General features: G+C 51.6%; 1 protein-coding gene across 5 annotated transcripts in view; it reads right to left on the bottom strand.

Moving 5' to 3' along the window:
- Positions 1–15,266, bottom strand: part of B3GAT1 (beta-1,3-glucuronyltransferase 1) — a 36,421-nt gene that overhangs the window by 3,538 nt on the left and 17,617 nt on the right. For 2 of the 5 annotated variants that reach the window (XM_018078667.2, XM_018078668.2), the window contains 5 exons: positions 13,410–13,528; positions 13,110–13,256; positions 9,861–10,369; positions 6,148–6,444; positions 314–431 (listed from right to left, as the gene is read on the bottom strand). In XM_018078667.2, coding sequence (XP_017934156.1) covers positions 345–431; positions 6,148–6,444; positions 9,861–10,369; positions 13,110–13,256; positions 13,410–13,413 — 1,044 coding nt within the window. In that variant the 5' untranslated portion in view covers positions 13,414–13,528 and the 3' untranslated portion in view covers positions 314–344. Of the gene's footprint in view, positions 1–313; positions 432–6,147; positions 6,445–9,860; positions 10,370–13,109; positions 13,257–13,392; positions 13,529–15,266 lie in introns of all 5 variants that reach the window. The other 3 variants (XM_018078669.2, XM_018078671.2, XM_018078670.2) reach the window with 3 other exon arrangements.

Below are 15,266 nucleotides of genomic sequence, written 5' to 3' on the forward strand. Positions count from 1 at the left end.
TAGCACACTTAAGGCAACCTTTTTGTTTGGACAAGGCTTTTTTTTTTTTTCAGCATAACTTCTACCTAAACTCCTACTCCCTGCATTTTTCTCCTTCTCAACCTCTCACCAGGCATTTTCCCTTTAGCAGCCTGTCTTAAATATTGATTAACTTAAAAAAAAAGAGAGGTTAACTAATGGTCTGGAGAAGTTTAGCAGTAAGGGAAGGTCAGAGATGTGAAAAATGGAAACAGAAAAGCTCATTTAAAAGAGCTTTTATCTTTTCCCTGCCATTGTCCAGCTTCTCATTACTGGTAGAAACATGTGCTCTTACCTGGTGTTGGTCTTGGCTCAGCCATGCACAGTCAGATTTCCACATTGGGATCTGTGAATCCTTTCTTCCCCTCATTCACCAGCACGGGCTTTTCTGTCCTTGTGTGCCAGACTAAAATCTGAAGAAGCCAGCAGAAGTCATTAGCTGCACCTCTCCACTGCACTAACAAATATTCCTGCACATTAAATCAATAGTGCAATTTAGGCAGCCACCCCGGGGCCTAATGGTGCATTCACCGCTGAGCGGGGCTTTGCATAAACCTTCACTTAGGCAGAGCTGCTGCTCTGCAAGATGCACAGTGCACAGAAATTACCCATTTTACAGTGTACTGTCGTGGGACATTAACCTGCTCCTTCCGTGCAGTTATCAACCATCTTCCTCAAAAGGCTCATCAGCCTCCCAATGGGGTGGGGCAGCTCCCTCACAAGCAGGGAATCACATCCGTGTTTCCCCACACAGCCAGTTCCTCACTCTGGTTCTTGGTTGTCATGTTGCTGCATCCTTGGCCAGTGGAGTCACCTGCCTGGCTCAGAGGGGAAGGGCAAATTCCTGGCACTTCAGGTCACGCTGGGACTGGTGGATCAGAGAGGGAAGAGGCAGCTGTAGGAGCACCACCAGCTGCTCCCATCACCTTTGGCTGTGGGAAATGTAAAATGAAGTTTTCGGTCCGTCCCTGAAAATCCATTGTTGGGGAGAAGACATCAGCCTGCTCCTTAACCTCGCTATCACTTCTTTTTCACTCTTAAAGTCTTTTCAGACCCTAAAAAGCTGTGAGGGTGTCACTGAGCTGAGAAGGACTTACAGTGCTGCTGCAGTGCTGCTGCAACCTCTGCTGCCTCCGAGCTGCACGATGCAGGAGCTGGTTCCAGAATCATCCCTGCTTCCCACGTGCTCCAGGCTCCTTTCATAACCCAGCAAGCCTTATCCTTACCCTACTATATCCCCTCTAAATTCCAACCCTCTCCCCCAAAATTCCTTTGGAATGCTGCCATCCCCTATTCTGTACCAGGTATCACGTTAAATCCCCACTCTAACTTGCTTAAAACAGAACTGGAGCGTCTACTAAAAGCTTCCCTCAGTCTTGGCAGCAGAGTTTCATAAAGATCAACATCTGTGGAGGAGAACTGGCAAAATATGAGGTGTTTGAACATTTCAGGGGGGCTATTATGGGTAAATAGTTTCTACTAGCTGTGCTGTGCTGCTGGCTCAGATGGTTCTGGAAGCTGTTTAAAATACTCTCCTCCTCACTAGACTCAATTATACTTATTGCTTTGCTCCTAAAACCTGGATTGCTGGGAGCAGCTTTATCCTCTCAGAGCAGGTTTCCTGCCTCCCTTCACCTGAGTGTTGATATTTCCTACCTTGCAGGGGTTTCCCTCTGGTTGCTATGACAATACTCTGCACATTGAATCCGAGTGTCTGCAAACCATTCCCACCCAGCCCCTGCTCTGCTGAAAAACGAGGGCACGCTCTGTGTTCTAAAGGATGAACAAAGCACTCTTCAAACCCTCCTGGTTCAAGGGGAGCACCCCTGCCTTCCCAAGAAGCTTGTTTGACCAAATTTGTCTCTGATGTGAGCAGTCACCTCCTGTGCAGGGCTTAAATCTCGCCTAATACTAAGGCAGTAGAGACCAACTGCTGGCTGGAGTGGGTCCAAAAAACCATTTCATCGTCCCCCACAACCACTTCTGAGCCTGCTCATCAAAGTTACCCTTTGTTCCCAGCCCTGCTCACCCACCACAGCAACGCTGCTGCAATTACTGTGCTGCTTCCCATGAAAAGGCAAAACCAAACAGGTCCCACAAGTGGCTCTCAGGGCTCTGCAGGCATCAGTTACAGGTCCTCATCCAACAACAGGAGATGTAAACCTTAGTGCAGGCCAGGTGCTTGAGAATTCCTGTGGCCAATTCTCCTTTCCAGCAGGAGCAGGTAAGAGCTCTTTCCCCTCCTGACACATAAACACTCAGCCCTGCTCAGGGCCCAGCAACTCGAGCCTCACACCCCATAAACGAGACCACAACGACACATCAGGAGCTTTCCCTTCAAGTGGGTCCCACTTCTGCATTGTTAAAGCCAAGTGCCAAAAAAGACAGATCAGATTAACTAAAATGGACCCATTTTCCACGTTTTCAGCTCGATACAGCAGCTTTTAGCATTTTTCATGCTGTGCTCTTTACCGTGGGAGGGAGATCACCATTTAGCACAGAAACACCTGCTTTTCCTCTCAGCCAATGCTTGATTTTTTTCCCACAGGCAGCTTGTTTTATGCCTAAGGGAAGCTTTGGCTTGGGCACCAACAGAGCAAAGAGTGAGGGGGACCAAAGATCTGACTTCCCCTAAGCAGTGGTTTCATACAGGTCACCCGAGGGACTCCACTTGAAAAAAACTCTACTTCTGAGAAACTCTTCCAATCATTTACAGCTCTGCCATTCAGAATCACAGGACTCAAAGCAGATCTCAGGGGATTACAAAGATTCATCTCCATGCAGAATAATTCATTGTCTTCTGACAGGAAATTAAAAAGCAAACAGGAGAGCTGAAGTGGGAAGGGGTCACAGGGTTTCAAGCACACAGACCCTCCGTGGAGGGTTTCAATAATTGTTATTTGAAAGGGAGAATGAATGAAATGTGAAGAAAAAGAGACAGCAAGCTGAAATGACAGGTTTGTTCCCTGTTCTCCAGCCTGTGCCTGACAACAACCTGTTCCCCAGACTGTGGCATTCACAGTGCCCACGAGCACCTGCCTGGGAGCTCAGAGACACCATCCCCAGGCAGTGCTGAGCTGCCAGACAAGCCCTTCCACAGGATCCACCTGAACACCGAGCTGCCCACCCACAGACTTCATCTCAGATTTTAGTCAGCCAAGAGACAAGGAGGCAACAGGAATGACTTCTTTCAGCCACCACTTTGATCCCAGGGAATTGCTGCCCAGACCACCTGAGTGCACAGAAAGCTGCTTCATCCGAAGAAACCCACCTATGCCCGTCTCCCTGGAGAAACAAGTGGCTCCAGGAGCAGCTGGAATGAGATGCCTCATTTCCAATGACCTCGTACTTTGTGGTCTGTCCTCTTGTGCCAGCCTGAGCTGAGGCTTTTTCAGTAGCTGGGGCCACTCAGTGATCCTGGCTGAGCACACTGCAGATTGTTTTCCCAAGGTGTTAATAGAAAATGGGGAGCAAAATGTCCCCCAGCCTCGTGGGAAGACAGAATTTCAGACCTCTCTCCTGTGTCAGTGGATTGAAGAGAGGATGGTTTGCTCTGGGGGGTGTGTGTGGGCAAATGCAGAAGCAGCAGAACACGGAAATACAGTGAAAAACAAAGCCTTGTTTCCTTACAACTCCAGGATAAACCAACCCTTCCCTCCTGATAAGGAGGGATAACTTTCTCCTCAGCAAGTAACACTGACTTCCTTTACTTTCTCCTTCATTTTGAACAGTTCCCAAATCATGGAAAATAAGCAGGATATATGGCCTTTGGCCTAAGCTTCAGCTTTTTGCAGGTGAGTGCATTTGTGGGCTGAATGCTGATAAATATTACAAGCAGCAGCAGTGCACACAGGAAAAGCAGCATTTTTGGAGAACAGATGTCTATGCTTATCTTCCATATTTCTCTGATCCCTCCTTAATGACTCTATATAAGCACATCATAATTTTTAATGTAAACCTCGCTGCAAACAGGTGTTGAACAGAAGCAAACCACGACAACTGATGGGAGCACAGCAGCACAGCAAGAGATAAGTCTGTGCTTCTCTTTCAGGGTGAGAGGACCCCAGACTCCAGCTGACTTCTGTCCTCCTCTGCTGCTTGTCTGGACTCTGCTCCCGGTAAAATGGGCGAGCAAAACAGCAACTGGGAAATGGAGGCTGCTGGCACCAGCCAAGGCAGAGAGGCAAACCCGACCTGCAAAGCTGCACTCAGAGCTTGCCAGGAGCAGACAGCATTCAGCTCACAACAAGGACCCTTGTAAGATCTCCCCAGCCCAGCCAAGAAAAGAAACGCAGTCTGCTTTGGATCCCAGGCAGCAATCCCTGCTCCCTCCCCACCCCACCAGCTCCCGTGTCACAGCACGGCCACGGCAGCCTGGCTGACAGCACCATTTGTTTCCTCCTGCCTGGAAAACAACCTTTTCCTTCCTCTCCTTCCTCCCTGTGTCCCTCCAGGACCGTCATTTCCTATCCCCAGCCTTTGAACACAGCTTCTTCCCAGCAGCTATTTGCAGCAGGGACAATACACCGAGGACTGCGTAACTGGGCACGGAGTAAACACCCCTAATCTTCTGTACACCAGCCTAAAAGCAACCTGTCCATCTCTCCTGGCCTGCTGGAAACAGAATTATTTCCAGCCAGTGCTTTCCTGTTAGCTAGGAGGGCACACACTGCCCCAAACCAGGCATCTAATTTTAACCCAATCTCTTTTCCCACCCTTGGGAGACTGGCTGTGCTATTTGTCCCAGCGTTGGACAGGCACAGCCATAGACATGGGGATTAAAAGAGGAGGCACAGCAGGTATTAGATAATAAAAACTTGCTCCTTCCCTTGACTCCTTTTCCTTACTGCTGGATTCCTTGCCTGAACCCTGAGAGCCTTGTTTTTCCATGGCTGTGGAGCAGTGCAGATGGAAAGAGACAAAGGGTTTTCATCACCTTTTTTTTTTTCCTAACCCAAAAAGGGGTGGAGACCTGAATCCAACCCTGGGACTGCTGGCAGTAACAATTTATTTGCAGGGAAAAAAAAAAATCCTGTTGGGATAATTAAGCAATAAAGGCTCCCTAAATCAGCCTGGGTGATGCCTATTACAGACAAAGGTGTGAGAGTGCTCTGGCCTCAGAGGAGCCCTTGCACACCTGAGTGCTCAGGGGACCCACTCAGGAAGCTTCAAAACTCCTTGGCAGCACCTCTGTGGTTGATGGGCTGTGATTGATGCCTGTCACATTAACCAGCATTGTCTCATTGTGCCTCACACTTTACCTGTCATCCCAGAGAGATAGTCATCTGCTGTCTCCCATCTAAGACTGGAAGTCTTTAGGGCAAGGAGTTTCTATATTATTTAGCACACAGGGTCCTGCTCCGTGACCTGGAGGCTCCTAGGCAATGTGTACAGTCAAATAATAATTAACTGACTGCAGTAAAATCCCCCCAAAATGAAGCTTCCTGAAGATTTTACTGACTGCAGTAAAATTCCCCCAAAATGAAGTTTCCTTGCAAATAATAAGGATGTCTTCTAGGGGTGATGTAAGAAAGAAGAACAGTTACAGGGGAGAGAAGACTCCATATTTCAAGGCAGCTGCTAGCAGCCTGCAACCAAAACAGATAAACGCCCTTCACACATTTTAATGCATAATCACCCATTCCCAGCTTCCTTGCTCCCTGAAAACATAGAGGAGCAGCCTGGAGAAGAGGAGAGTGAGGGAAGACCTCGTGGCTGTCCACAACTTCCTCACGAGGGGAAGCAGAGGGACAGCACTGAGCTCTGCTCTGGGTGAGCAGGGGCAGCACCCAGGGGATGGCTGGAGCTGTGTCAGGGCAGGCTCAGGTTGGATCTCAGCAAAAGGTTCTTCCCCCAGAGGGTGGTTGGCACTGACCAGGCTCCCCAGGGCAGTGGGCACAGCCCCAAGGCTGCCAGAGCTCCAGGAGGGTTTGGACAATGCTCTGAGGGACAGGATGGGATTGTTGGGGTGTCTGTGCAGGGACAGGAGTTGAATCAATGATCCTTGTGAGCCCCTTTCAACTCAGGATATTCTACCATTCTATGAAGTGACCAAATGATGGGGCTGAATGTCTTTTCCTCCACACTGCACCCTCACAGCCCAGGAGGGACACGAGGACAAGACCATACCTTAGTGCAATTGGCAGCCTTGGGCTCGAGGTCGTTGAGGGTGACCAGCTCCCGGAGCAGGCTGCTCTCCTGGTAGCCCCCCTTGACCCCTCTCAGTTTGAAGTAGGCCTGAGATCGCTGCAGGATCAGCCTGAGGTTCACAGCAAAGCCTGCCATGTCGATGGCGAAGGGCCGGTGCGGGTCGAACACGGTTTTCCAGCCGTAGACCTTCCCCGCCGAGTTCACCTTGGGGGACTCGTAGCGCAGGCCCCCCACGAAGGCCACCGGCCACACCGACACCTTCCTGGTGCTGCGCATCTGGGGGCAGGAGACAAGGGCAGGTGGGGGCACTGCCAACGCTGCCAGCACCCCCAACACACCAACACAACCCCTTCGCCCGGGAACAAACAGCCCCGAGCTCCCTCCAGAGCTGCCAGCCCGGGTTACACCCCCTGTGCCTTGGACACCATCACTCCCCTGTGAAAGGCTGCTCATCTCCTGGCTGGAGGAGCTGATGGAAGAAACAGAAACTTTGCTCACAGTGCCCAAATAAGGAACAGCACAATCGGGGAGAAGTCCTTGAGAATGAGAGAAGGGATGTAACTCAAACAAACAGCGCTGGTGAGGCCACCCCTGGAGTGCTGTGTCCAGCTCTGGGCCCTCAGCTCAGGAAGGACATGGAGGGGCTGGAGCAGGTCCAGAGGAGAGCAACGAGGCTGGGGAAGGGACTGGAGCACAAGTGCTGTGAGGAGAGGCTGAGGGAGCTGGGGGGGCTCAGCCTGGAGGAGGCTCAGGGGAGACCTCCTGACTGTCTGCAACTCCCTGACAGGAGGGGGGAGCCAGGGGGGAGTCGGGCTCTTCTCCCAGGAACCAGCAGCAGGACAAGAGGGCTGGGTGTTCAGCTGTGCCACGGGAGTTTTAGGTTGGACATTAGGAAGAAATTCTTTACAGAGAGAGTGATCAGGCATTGGAATGGGCTGCCCAGGGAGGTGGTAGAGTCACTGTCCCTGGAGGTGTTTAAGAAGAGACTGGATGTGGTCTGGTTGACAAGGTGGTGTTGGGTCACAGGTTGGACTCGATGATTTCAGAGGTCTTTTCCAACCTAGCTGGTTCTGTGATTTTGTAAACTAAGCTCTGTGTACCCAGATAAAATAAAGAACAAACGTTTCAGTTTTGGTGGTGGCACACAATGACGTTGTACCTGCCCAAGAACTGAGGTCCAGATGATGGAGACGACCCTGGAAGGACCAAAGAAGAACTTCCAACAGAGGTGTGGCAATGTAAAGCAAACTAATGAATATGTATTAAGTAAGCAAGAGCATCTAATGAATATGTAAACAGTATGTGTAATAAAAAGCCCTGTCCATCTGTCACTTGGCACATTCAATTAGAGGAGCTCTCCTCCAAATGTGCAGCACGGTGAATAAAGGAGAATGTCCTTTTTAACATCTACAAATCGGTGTTAAGAAGATTGTTTCTGCAAAGTGCTTTGGAAAGTGGCAGCTAAAAACAGCACTGGTAATGGATGGCCACGGAACCAGCTCAGCACTAAAAACAAAGCTGCCAATAATAAGTGCCTCGGGGATTTATGAGTGGGCTGTTGGTTCTTTTTTGTCCAAAGGTTTTTAGAGCTGTGGGGCTCCATATGGAGCAGCTGGGGAAATCAAGGCACAGCAGGGAAGCACCTTGTTCAATCCTGGGAATGCAGGAATGGCATATCTAGGAAGAAAGGTGGTCTCTGCTAAGCTATTTAAGCTCAGTCTCAGCCCATGGGCCACGGTAAGGCTAAAGGCATCTTTAGAGCGAGGCCCTGCAGGTCACAGCCTTGGAGGCAGCTGGGAAGCACAGACATGGTGCTTTCCAGCTGCTCCCACCCATCAGCACAGCACTGGACGCCTCTGCTCCCCACAGAGTCACCAGAAATAGAGAAGAGCCACCAGGGGCCATTTCAGCTGCCTGCACTTGCCCAGGTAGATGCCTTGGATGCCAGTCTGCCCACTCAGCTCACCCCCAGCACCCTGCCCTGCTCTCTGGCAGGCTCAGCCTCCCGTTGTGCTCTCAGCTCGGGCTCTTAGAGCAGGGATCTCCCAGAGCTAATCTCATCACTGCTAATTACTGCAAACCAGAGCAGAAAAGCTCTGGCACTTGCCCTTCTGCATTATACAGATGCTCACGGCAGCCCCTGTCCACAGGGAGCAATAATGTGTGTCTCCTGCATTTCACAGCACATTTCCTTGGCTCCCTGTGACCTCAACTGCAGAGACATATCAGAGAGGAGAAGGCTCTACGAGCAAAGCACACGAGTGAATGAAGGAACCCTCTCTGCTTTATTCATGTGTGGAGTCTGCCTCAAGATGCTGCCAGAGTAACCTCAAAGGGGTCTGGGGAAGAAAGAAATTCTGTCTGAATTCACTTTCAGCTTTTAAAAGTGTGTGTATTCCTGTGGCTGTCTAAGCTAAAGTGAGAGCTGTCAGGGAAGGGAAAGAGGAAATGTAGGAGGAAATAAATAAGAGATCCCTGGTATGAAAACTGGCAACTGGCAGGGAAGGGAGCAATCCTCCTTTCTTGTCCATTGTGCAAGAGTTTGGCCTCAGGAGAGTAAGGGAATAAGTAATTTCTGAGCTGGAAGCCAGGTGAGGAACAGTGTAGCTGGCACTGTAACACCCTCCAATACTGGGAGATGCTCAGGAGTTCATTTAGAGCCTCAGTTGGAGTGGAACAAACAGGAAAGGTGGGGAAGCACATGGAAACCTTCCCCTGCTCAAGCCCAACAATATTGTCAGGACACGCTGAAATTCTCTTCTCTGTGGTGACCAGAGACAGGATCCAAGGGATGGCCTGGAGCTGTGTCAGGGCAGGCTCAGGTTGGATCTCAGGAAAAGGTTCTTCCCCAGAGGCTGGTTGGGCACTGCCCAGGCTCCCCAGGGCAGTGGGCACAGCCCCAAGGCTGCCAGAGCTCCAGGAGGGTTTGGATGATCCTCTGGGGCACAGGGTGTGAGACTCTTGGGTCCTGTGCAGGGACATGAACTGACAGGAATTAACAGCCAGCCAAGTGCTGGAGAAGGAAGGTGGATAACACCAGCTCAGGAACCAGCTGGGAATCTCCTGCAGCATGTGGTGTGGAAGGAGCATGGCCGAGCTTTCTCTTCTAGGCAGGTGCTTCTGCACAGGCATGTTGGACTGCAGGGGATGTTCCAACCCTACCAAGGCTCCCCACAGGGGAGGGCAGCTCCTCATTAGCCTCCTCTGCAGTGAAAGCTGCCTCTGATCACATGCCACAGGTAAACTGGGGTTCCTGTTACTTCACACACCCGGTTTGAAGAATCTCCATCATATGTGAAATGGGGAAAGTTGTGGGATTATCAGTTCCAGGACTGAACTGGCTCATTTCTCTTTATGCAAACAGCATCAGTGGCATCCTGGCAGATGAAATGGGTCTTGGGAAGACACTGCAAACAGTTTCTCCTCTTGGCTATATGAAACACTACAGAAACATTCCTGGACCTCGCACAGTGTTAGTTCCCGGATGAATGACTCTGGGAAACACAGAGTGGAGAAGCCCCAGAGCAAACCTGAGGATGGGTGCAGTGGGACCACTGTCCAGAGCAGACTGATCCAGAGCTCAGGAGAGGACGTGCTGGGCACTTTTCACAGCATTTTTCACCCCCACCCCACACTCCCCCCACCCCTTGGCAGGGTCTTACCTCCTCAAAGAGCTCCAGGCAGGGCCTTACCTCCTCAAAGAGCTCCAGGCTGTAGGTGTTGTCATCATCAGCAAAGTAAACAATCCCGGGCTGGCTGTTGTTTTTGTTAAAGGTCTCTCTCAGCCACCTGAGGGCGAGGTTCCTCTGCATGGTGCCGCGGGGGATGCGGGGGTCCCGCATGTCCCCGCGCAGTTTGTAGTTGCGGGGGGTCTCCACGTTGAGGTGGGTGTAGTTGAGCCCCGTGTCCCGCAGCAGGCGGGTGATGAGCGGGGTGCGGCGCTGGGAGTCCTCCACCAGGATCCAGTGCAGGTTGGGCACGTGCAGGAGGGTGTTGGCCAGCCGGGTGAGCTCGGCCTTCTGCACGGGCCGGCTGTAGGTGGGGGTGACGACGTGGATGGTGGGCAGGGTGTCCGACCACGGGGGTGGGCGCGTGTAAACATACTCTGTCCTCACCACCTCCACAATGTCCCGCTCCGACAGGCAGTATTCCTTGGAGTCCAAGCCTGCAGCGAGATCACGCTGGGAGTCACCACCATCATCTGGGCAAGGGCATGGAGAGAAGAGAAAGCCGCATGGGCTCGGGGCGTCCGACACCCCCCGAGCGAGCCAGGCTGCTGGCTAACAGCACGTCACCCCCGCGGGCTCGGAGGAAAGGAGGCTTGGAGGGAGGCTTTAATAAATAGGGACACAAATAAATAAAGGATTCAGGGACGAACACACATGAGAAAAGAGGGTTCTGCTGTTAGAAAACCAGCACCGAACGAGGCTCGGGAGCTCAGGACAGCGCTGAGGAGAGCTCACAAGAAGCAGCTTCAAAAAGCACCCAGAAGAGACAGGACTGTAGAGGAATTAGATCCAGATAAAGGAAATAGCCAAGTGGATTGATGATCTAACATTCCTGAAGAGCTCCAGGGCTCTGGGCACCACACTCAGTGGGACAGGACTTGTGGTTCTGCTCTCAGCCACTGGAGCACCCGGATTAGGAGGCAGGGAACTAACTGGTGGAAAACACCAACCCAGCAGCAGGACACTGCAGAACCCCTCTGCTCTCTGACAGGCACAGATGGGGCACAGAGAAGTGGGGAAAGACACACTTCAAACCCAGCAATGGAGAGGAATTAAAGCCTGTAATTGTAGGCTTTTTCCTGCAGAGACTTTCACCTGCCTCTGACTAACCTCTCCTCAAAAAGATCCCAACAACCTCCGAACAGAGCAGCCCATCCAGCAGTGTGGATGTGAACAGTGAACATCACACAGATCAGATACACCGATCCAAACACATCAAACCCTTGCAAATAGACTTGTTCACTGTCAGCTCAAGGAAAAATACAACGCTGATGCACCTGTTGGTTTTCCAGGGTGCAACTTCCACAGTTTCCACTGCAGAGCAGCAGGAATGCCATGGTCTAGAGAGATGAAGGGAGACCTCCATTCAGGATGTAAGCCTGCCTCTCCAGTGGGCACAGAATACTTTGAGCCACAGATTTTGCAAAACCAGCTACTCCCAGGAACTTCAGATGAGAAAGAAGAGGAACAGACAGCCATTAGATCTGACCCAGCAGGGTACTGCCTATGGTTTTTTCATAGCATGTTATTCTTCCAGCTGCACAGACTTTGATAGCAGTCCTGAACCAAATGAGGGCCTTGTACTCCATGGCGTTGTCAGAGGGAGGGGGGATATTTGGGGGAGGAAGTAGGGATGAGGTGTCCTGCACAGGCTGATATCACTCCCTATATAAGGCAAAGCACATCATCACATAGCAGAGCCCTCTGAAAGCAGAGAACACTGGAGTGAATTCAAAAACAAATCTGCAAAATGCATTGGACACGGACACAAATGTAATTAGCCAGGACGGTGCCTGGGACAGTTTGCAAACCCCTGCAGGTCAAACCCTCAGCTGCAAACCCTGGCACGTGACAGCACTGCTGTTCTGGGCATCTCCAGGTGCACATCTCTTCCAGCACCTGCTACCAAAGGACCTCAGAAATGCTTCACAAGAACAAAATGATTTCTCTCAAGAGCTTTCAGGTCGTTCTCTATCCCCACTCACTTTCCACTGGAGGCTCAGAGAAGCAGAGAAGTGTCTTAGCAAGGTCATCAGTGAGTCACTGAGTCAGAGCAGAGCAGTCTCTGTGCTGTAACTTCAGTGGCCATTCACAGAAAACAGCTGCCAGTTTCCAGGGCAGTGAATCAAAATGCTCTACAGACAGCATATTCTTAGTAGTCTTTAAAGTCCTGTTTTAGAGCCCAGCAGATCCCTCATCCTCTGAAACATTGTCCACCTTCCAGAGGGGATCACAGTCATTTTTCCCTGCTCAGAGTTTCAAGGGTGGCTGTCAGGAGAAAGGTGAAGCTGCTCAGGACAGACTCTGAACTTCCTACAGTTCAAGCTGCACATCAGCAGAGGGACAATCAACTGTGGAGGATGGGGACAAACACTAAAAGGAAAAGGGAAGTGAATCTCCCAGAGGAAGGGGCCAGGAAGGATGGAGGGGACCTGAAAATGAGCCAGCCTTCTTCCCCACAGAGCAGCCCCCCCAGCTGCCCCCCTGCCCTCAGCAGAAGGGCAGAACCAGGAAGGAAGAAGGTAGAAGGCAGTGTGGCTTCTTCCAGCCCCCGAGAGCTTCCACAGCCCTTAGATATGGCTGCTGTGGAAGATAGATAGATATCATGCTGTGCCATGAACAGGATAAAAACTAAGACCCTTCAGGCCAGAGAGGTTCCCTGGGAACTTCCTTCAGTCACCTGATTTGGGCCAGGGCTCTGTTTCCTGCAGTGTGTGACAGGCAGTGTGGAAGCCAACTTCTCATAGCACTGTAACTCCACCAGGCAGGTGAGATCTCCTTCAAGTGCACGGGCTCCAGTTTGCTGCTTTCCTTAAAAGGTGCTTTCTGCCTCACGTCTCAAGCAGCAGCTTTGTTTCCTCTGCTCTCCTTTTTGCAGCTTTCCTGCTGGAATAAGTTGTGTGCAGAGAGCTGAAAAGGCCAGCAGGAAGGGAATCCTCTCGTCAGGGAACAAAGACAAGCAGTACTCTGGATTTAGGCCACAAAGAGCTCTCCAAGTGCAGTAAGCACACCCCATGACTTGGAGTTTGATGTCTGTGAGGAACCCCTACGAGCACTGGGCTGGCCCTACAGCAGAAGTGGGGAGGCTCCTGCATGAGCATGGTCTGGGAGCTGAGATGAGCATGGGCTGCCATGAAGAAATGAAATGAGAGAGGAGATGAGGACGAGGGAGGGATGCACAGACTTGGCATGGGCTGGTTTGATTTCTCTCACCCTTGTGCACTGCAAGCAGTGGAGCAATGGTGCTCTGGTGCCAGACGGTGATTAGTAGTGTCCAGGGCAGAACTATCAGCACGATAGCCAGGATGTCTCGTCTCTTCGGCATCTCCAAGACTGACTGGACCCACAGCTCCTCATTACCTGACAGTGAAAACCCCAGAGACAGAACAGCAGAGCACATGGAGAACAGAAATAAATGGGCAAGAAGGAACAGGGACAGAGAGAGAACGCGAGAGAGGGAGAGAGCAGCGAAGGCGACACGACTCGTGGGTCTTACCAGTGCTTACAACCCACCCATTGCAGAAGCAGGTTTGGAGGGGCCTCGGCTGCTGAGACCAGGAGCAGGAGGGCACTTCTGCAGGGCACTGCTGGAGCTGCCAGCAGGAACTTCAGGGAATCATTTGGAAGGAAACCTGCAACAGAGAGCAAAGGCGAGTAGGCAGAGAAAAGTACTGGGGAGCTGCTTCCCAGAGCTCACAAATCTCCTCAAGAAGAACAAATCCAGCTGGGGCAGTGAGCAGCAGCAATGTGTCCCACCCCTCCAGGGAGATGCCTTCTGGGTGTGCAGAGCCTTGCTTTCCTTTGCATGCACTTGTCAAGCAAGGCCCTTGCTCCAGCCAAGCGAAAGCTGCTCAGTGCCGCAGCGCCTGAACCATTCCAAGGGGAAAAGGACCTTCCCCACAAGGCAGCCAAGCCTCACACACCACGTGCCGGGCCCAAGGCCAAGGAGAGAGCAGAGACCATCATGACCAAATCACTGGCTGACCCATCAGCAAGGGCTGTGACCCTCCAGACCCTGTCCCTGGGCCGGGCAGAGCCCTCGGGGCGGCTGCACCTCTGCTCCTGGGAGCGTGGCTCCAGTGCAGCTGGTGATCCCACATGTTTCCCATCACTACTTCTCTCAGCTCAGCCCATCCCACTGGCATTCCAGCCCAGGCTTCCAGCAGCCTGTTCAGGTTCACTCCTTCCATCCCAGAGGTGCTGCGGCTGGAGTGTATCAAAGTGCCACAACGGCTTAGTTTGATCTCACACGAGCACATACAAGATTTAAGCAGGCTGTATTTCATCCAAGCAGCTTGGCAGGCAAAGCACAGCACTTAGCAGGGCCACGCAGGGTGGGCAGTTTGCAAACATGGGTAGCAGTTTAGTGCCACTGCTCCCATGTGGGGGAACGCATTAGGCGGCTGCTAAAAGGGCTGCAGTGCAAGGGAGAGCCCGGAATACCAGGGAAAAAACTGCTCTGGGAAAAGCACTGATCTCCCACTGCCTGGTCCATCACCACCAGTGACCTGGCAATTATCAGATCCCCTCCTTAAACCAGAGCGAGCTCCCCGAGCCTGGGCTGTGGATGTGATGCTGCTTTGCAAATGTTGTCCCTGAGCTTGCTTTTTCTTGGTAGCATGGAGAAATCCAGGTTCAAATCCCTGCTTAGCCCAAATTGGATGGATCTGAATTTCCCTTGGCCATGCCTTGGCCACTGGGCTGTACAGTCAGGCTCCGGCACTGAGCCCAGTGGAAGACTGGGAGCGAAATGGCTCCAAGAACTGACAGGTTGTCCTCCTGAAGGAATATTGATATTCAAGTTGCTGGACAGAACCTGGTTCTTCCAAATTAGCACTCCAATCACAGAGGTATTAATTTACCAGGGAAAACAAGGGGTAAGGAGAACACAGGCTGGGCTTTGTCCCTAAAAAAAAAAAAAATATCCCTCAACTAAAGTTTCAGTGCACCCATTTTTTTTCCCCACACACACAAAACCTGAACTCATCAAAAATTTCCAGCCAACTCCAGCAAACACCCAGTTCCCCACTCAGAGTTCTTTCATTTTTCTCATTGGTTTAAGCAGACCAAATAAAGCAGGGAGAAAGAGGAGGAATTATTCCAGCAAACATCAGCCTTCTGCTGCATCCCTGTCCAGCTCTGGGGGCTCTTGGAGCCAGAGAAATCCCGCTGGCCCAGCCCTGCTGAAGCACAGTGCCCTCAGGAAAGAGCATGTGGCCTCATCTCTGCTGTCCCTGCAGCTGCTGAACAGAGGACACGGAATGTTGGCATCCTTTGAATCCTCTAATAAAGCTGGAACACGTCCCTTGGGCATCCCCGTGGGGCAGAGCCACGAGGGGCAGCTGAAAAGCCTCGACCCCTTCCCCGGTG

The sequence above is a fragment of the Manacus vitellinus genome, unplaced genomic scaffold (genome assembly GCF_001715985.3).
Source record: "Manacus vitellinus isolate BGI_N305 unplaced genomic scaffold, ASM171598v3 scaffold_41_pilon, whole genome shotgun sequence".
Taxonomy (NCBI): domain Eukaryota; kingdom Metazoa; phylum Chordata; class Aves; order Passeriformes; family Pipridae; genus Manacus; species Manacus vitellinus.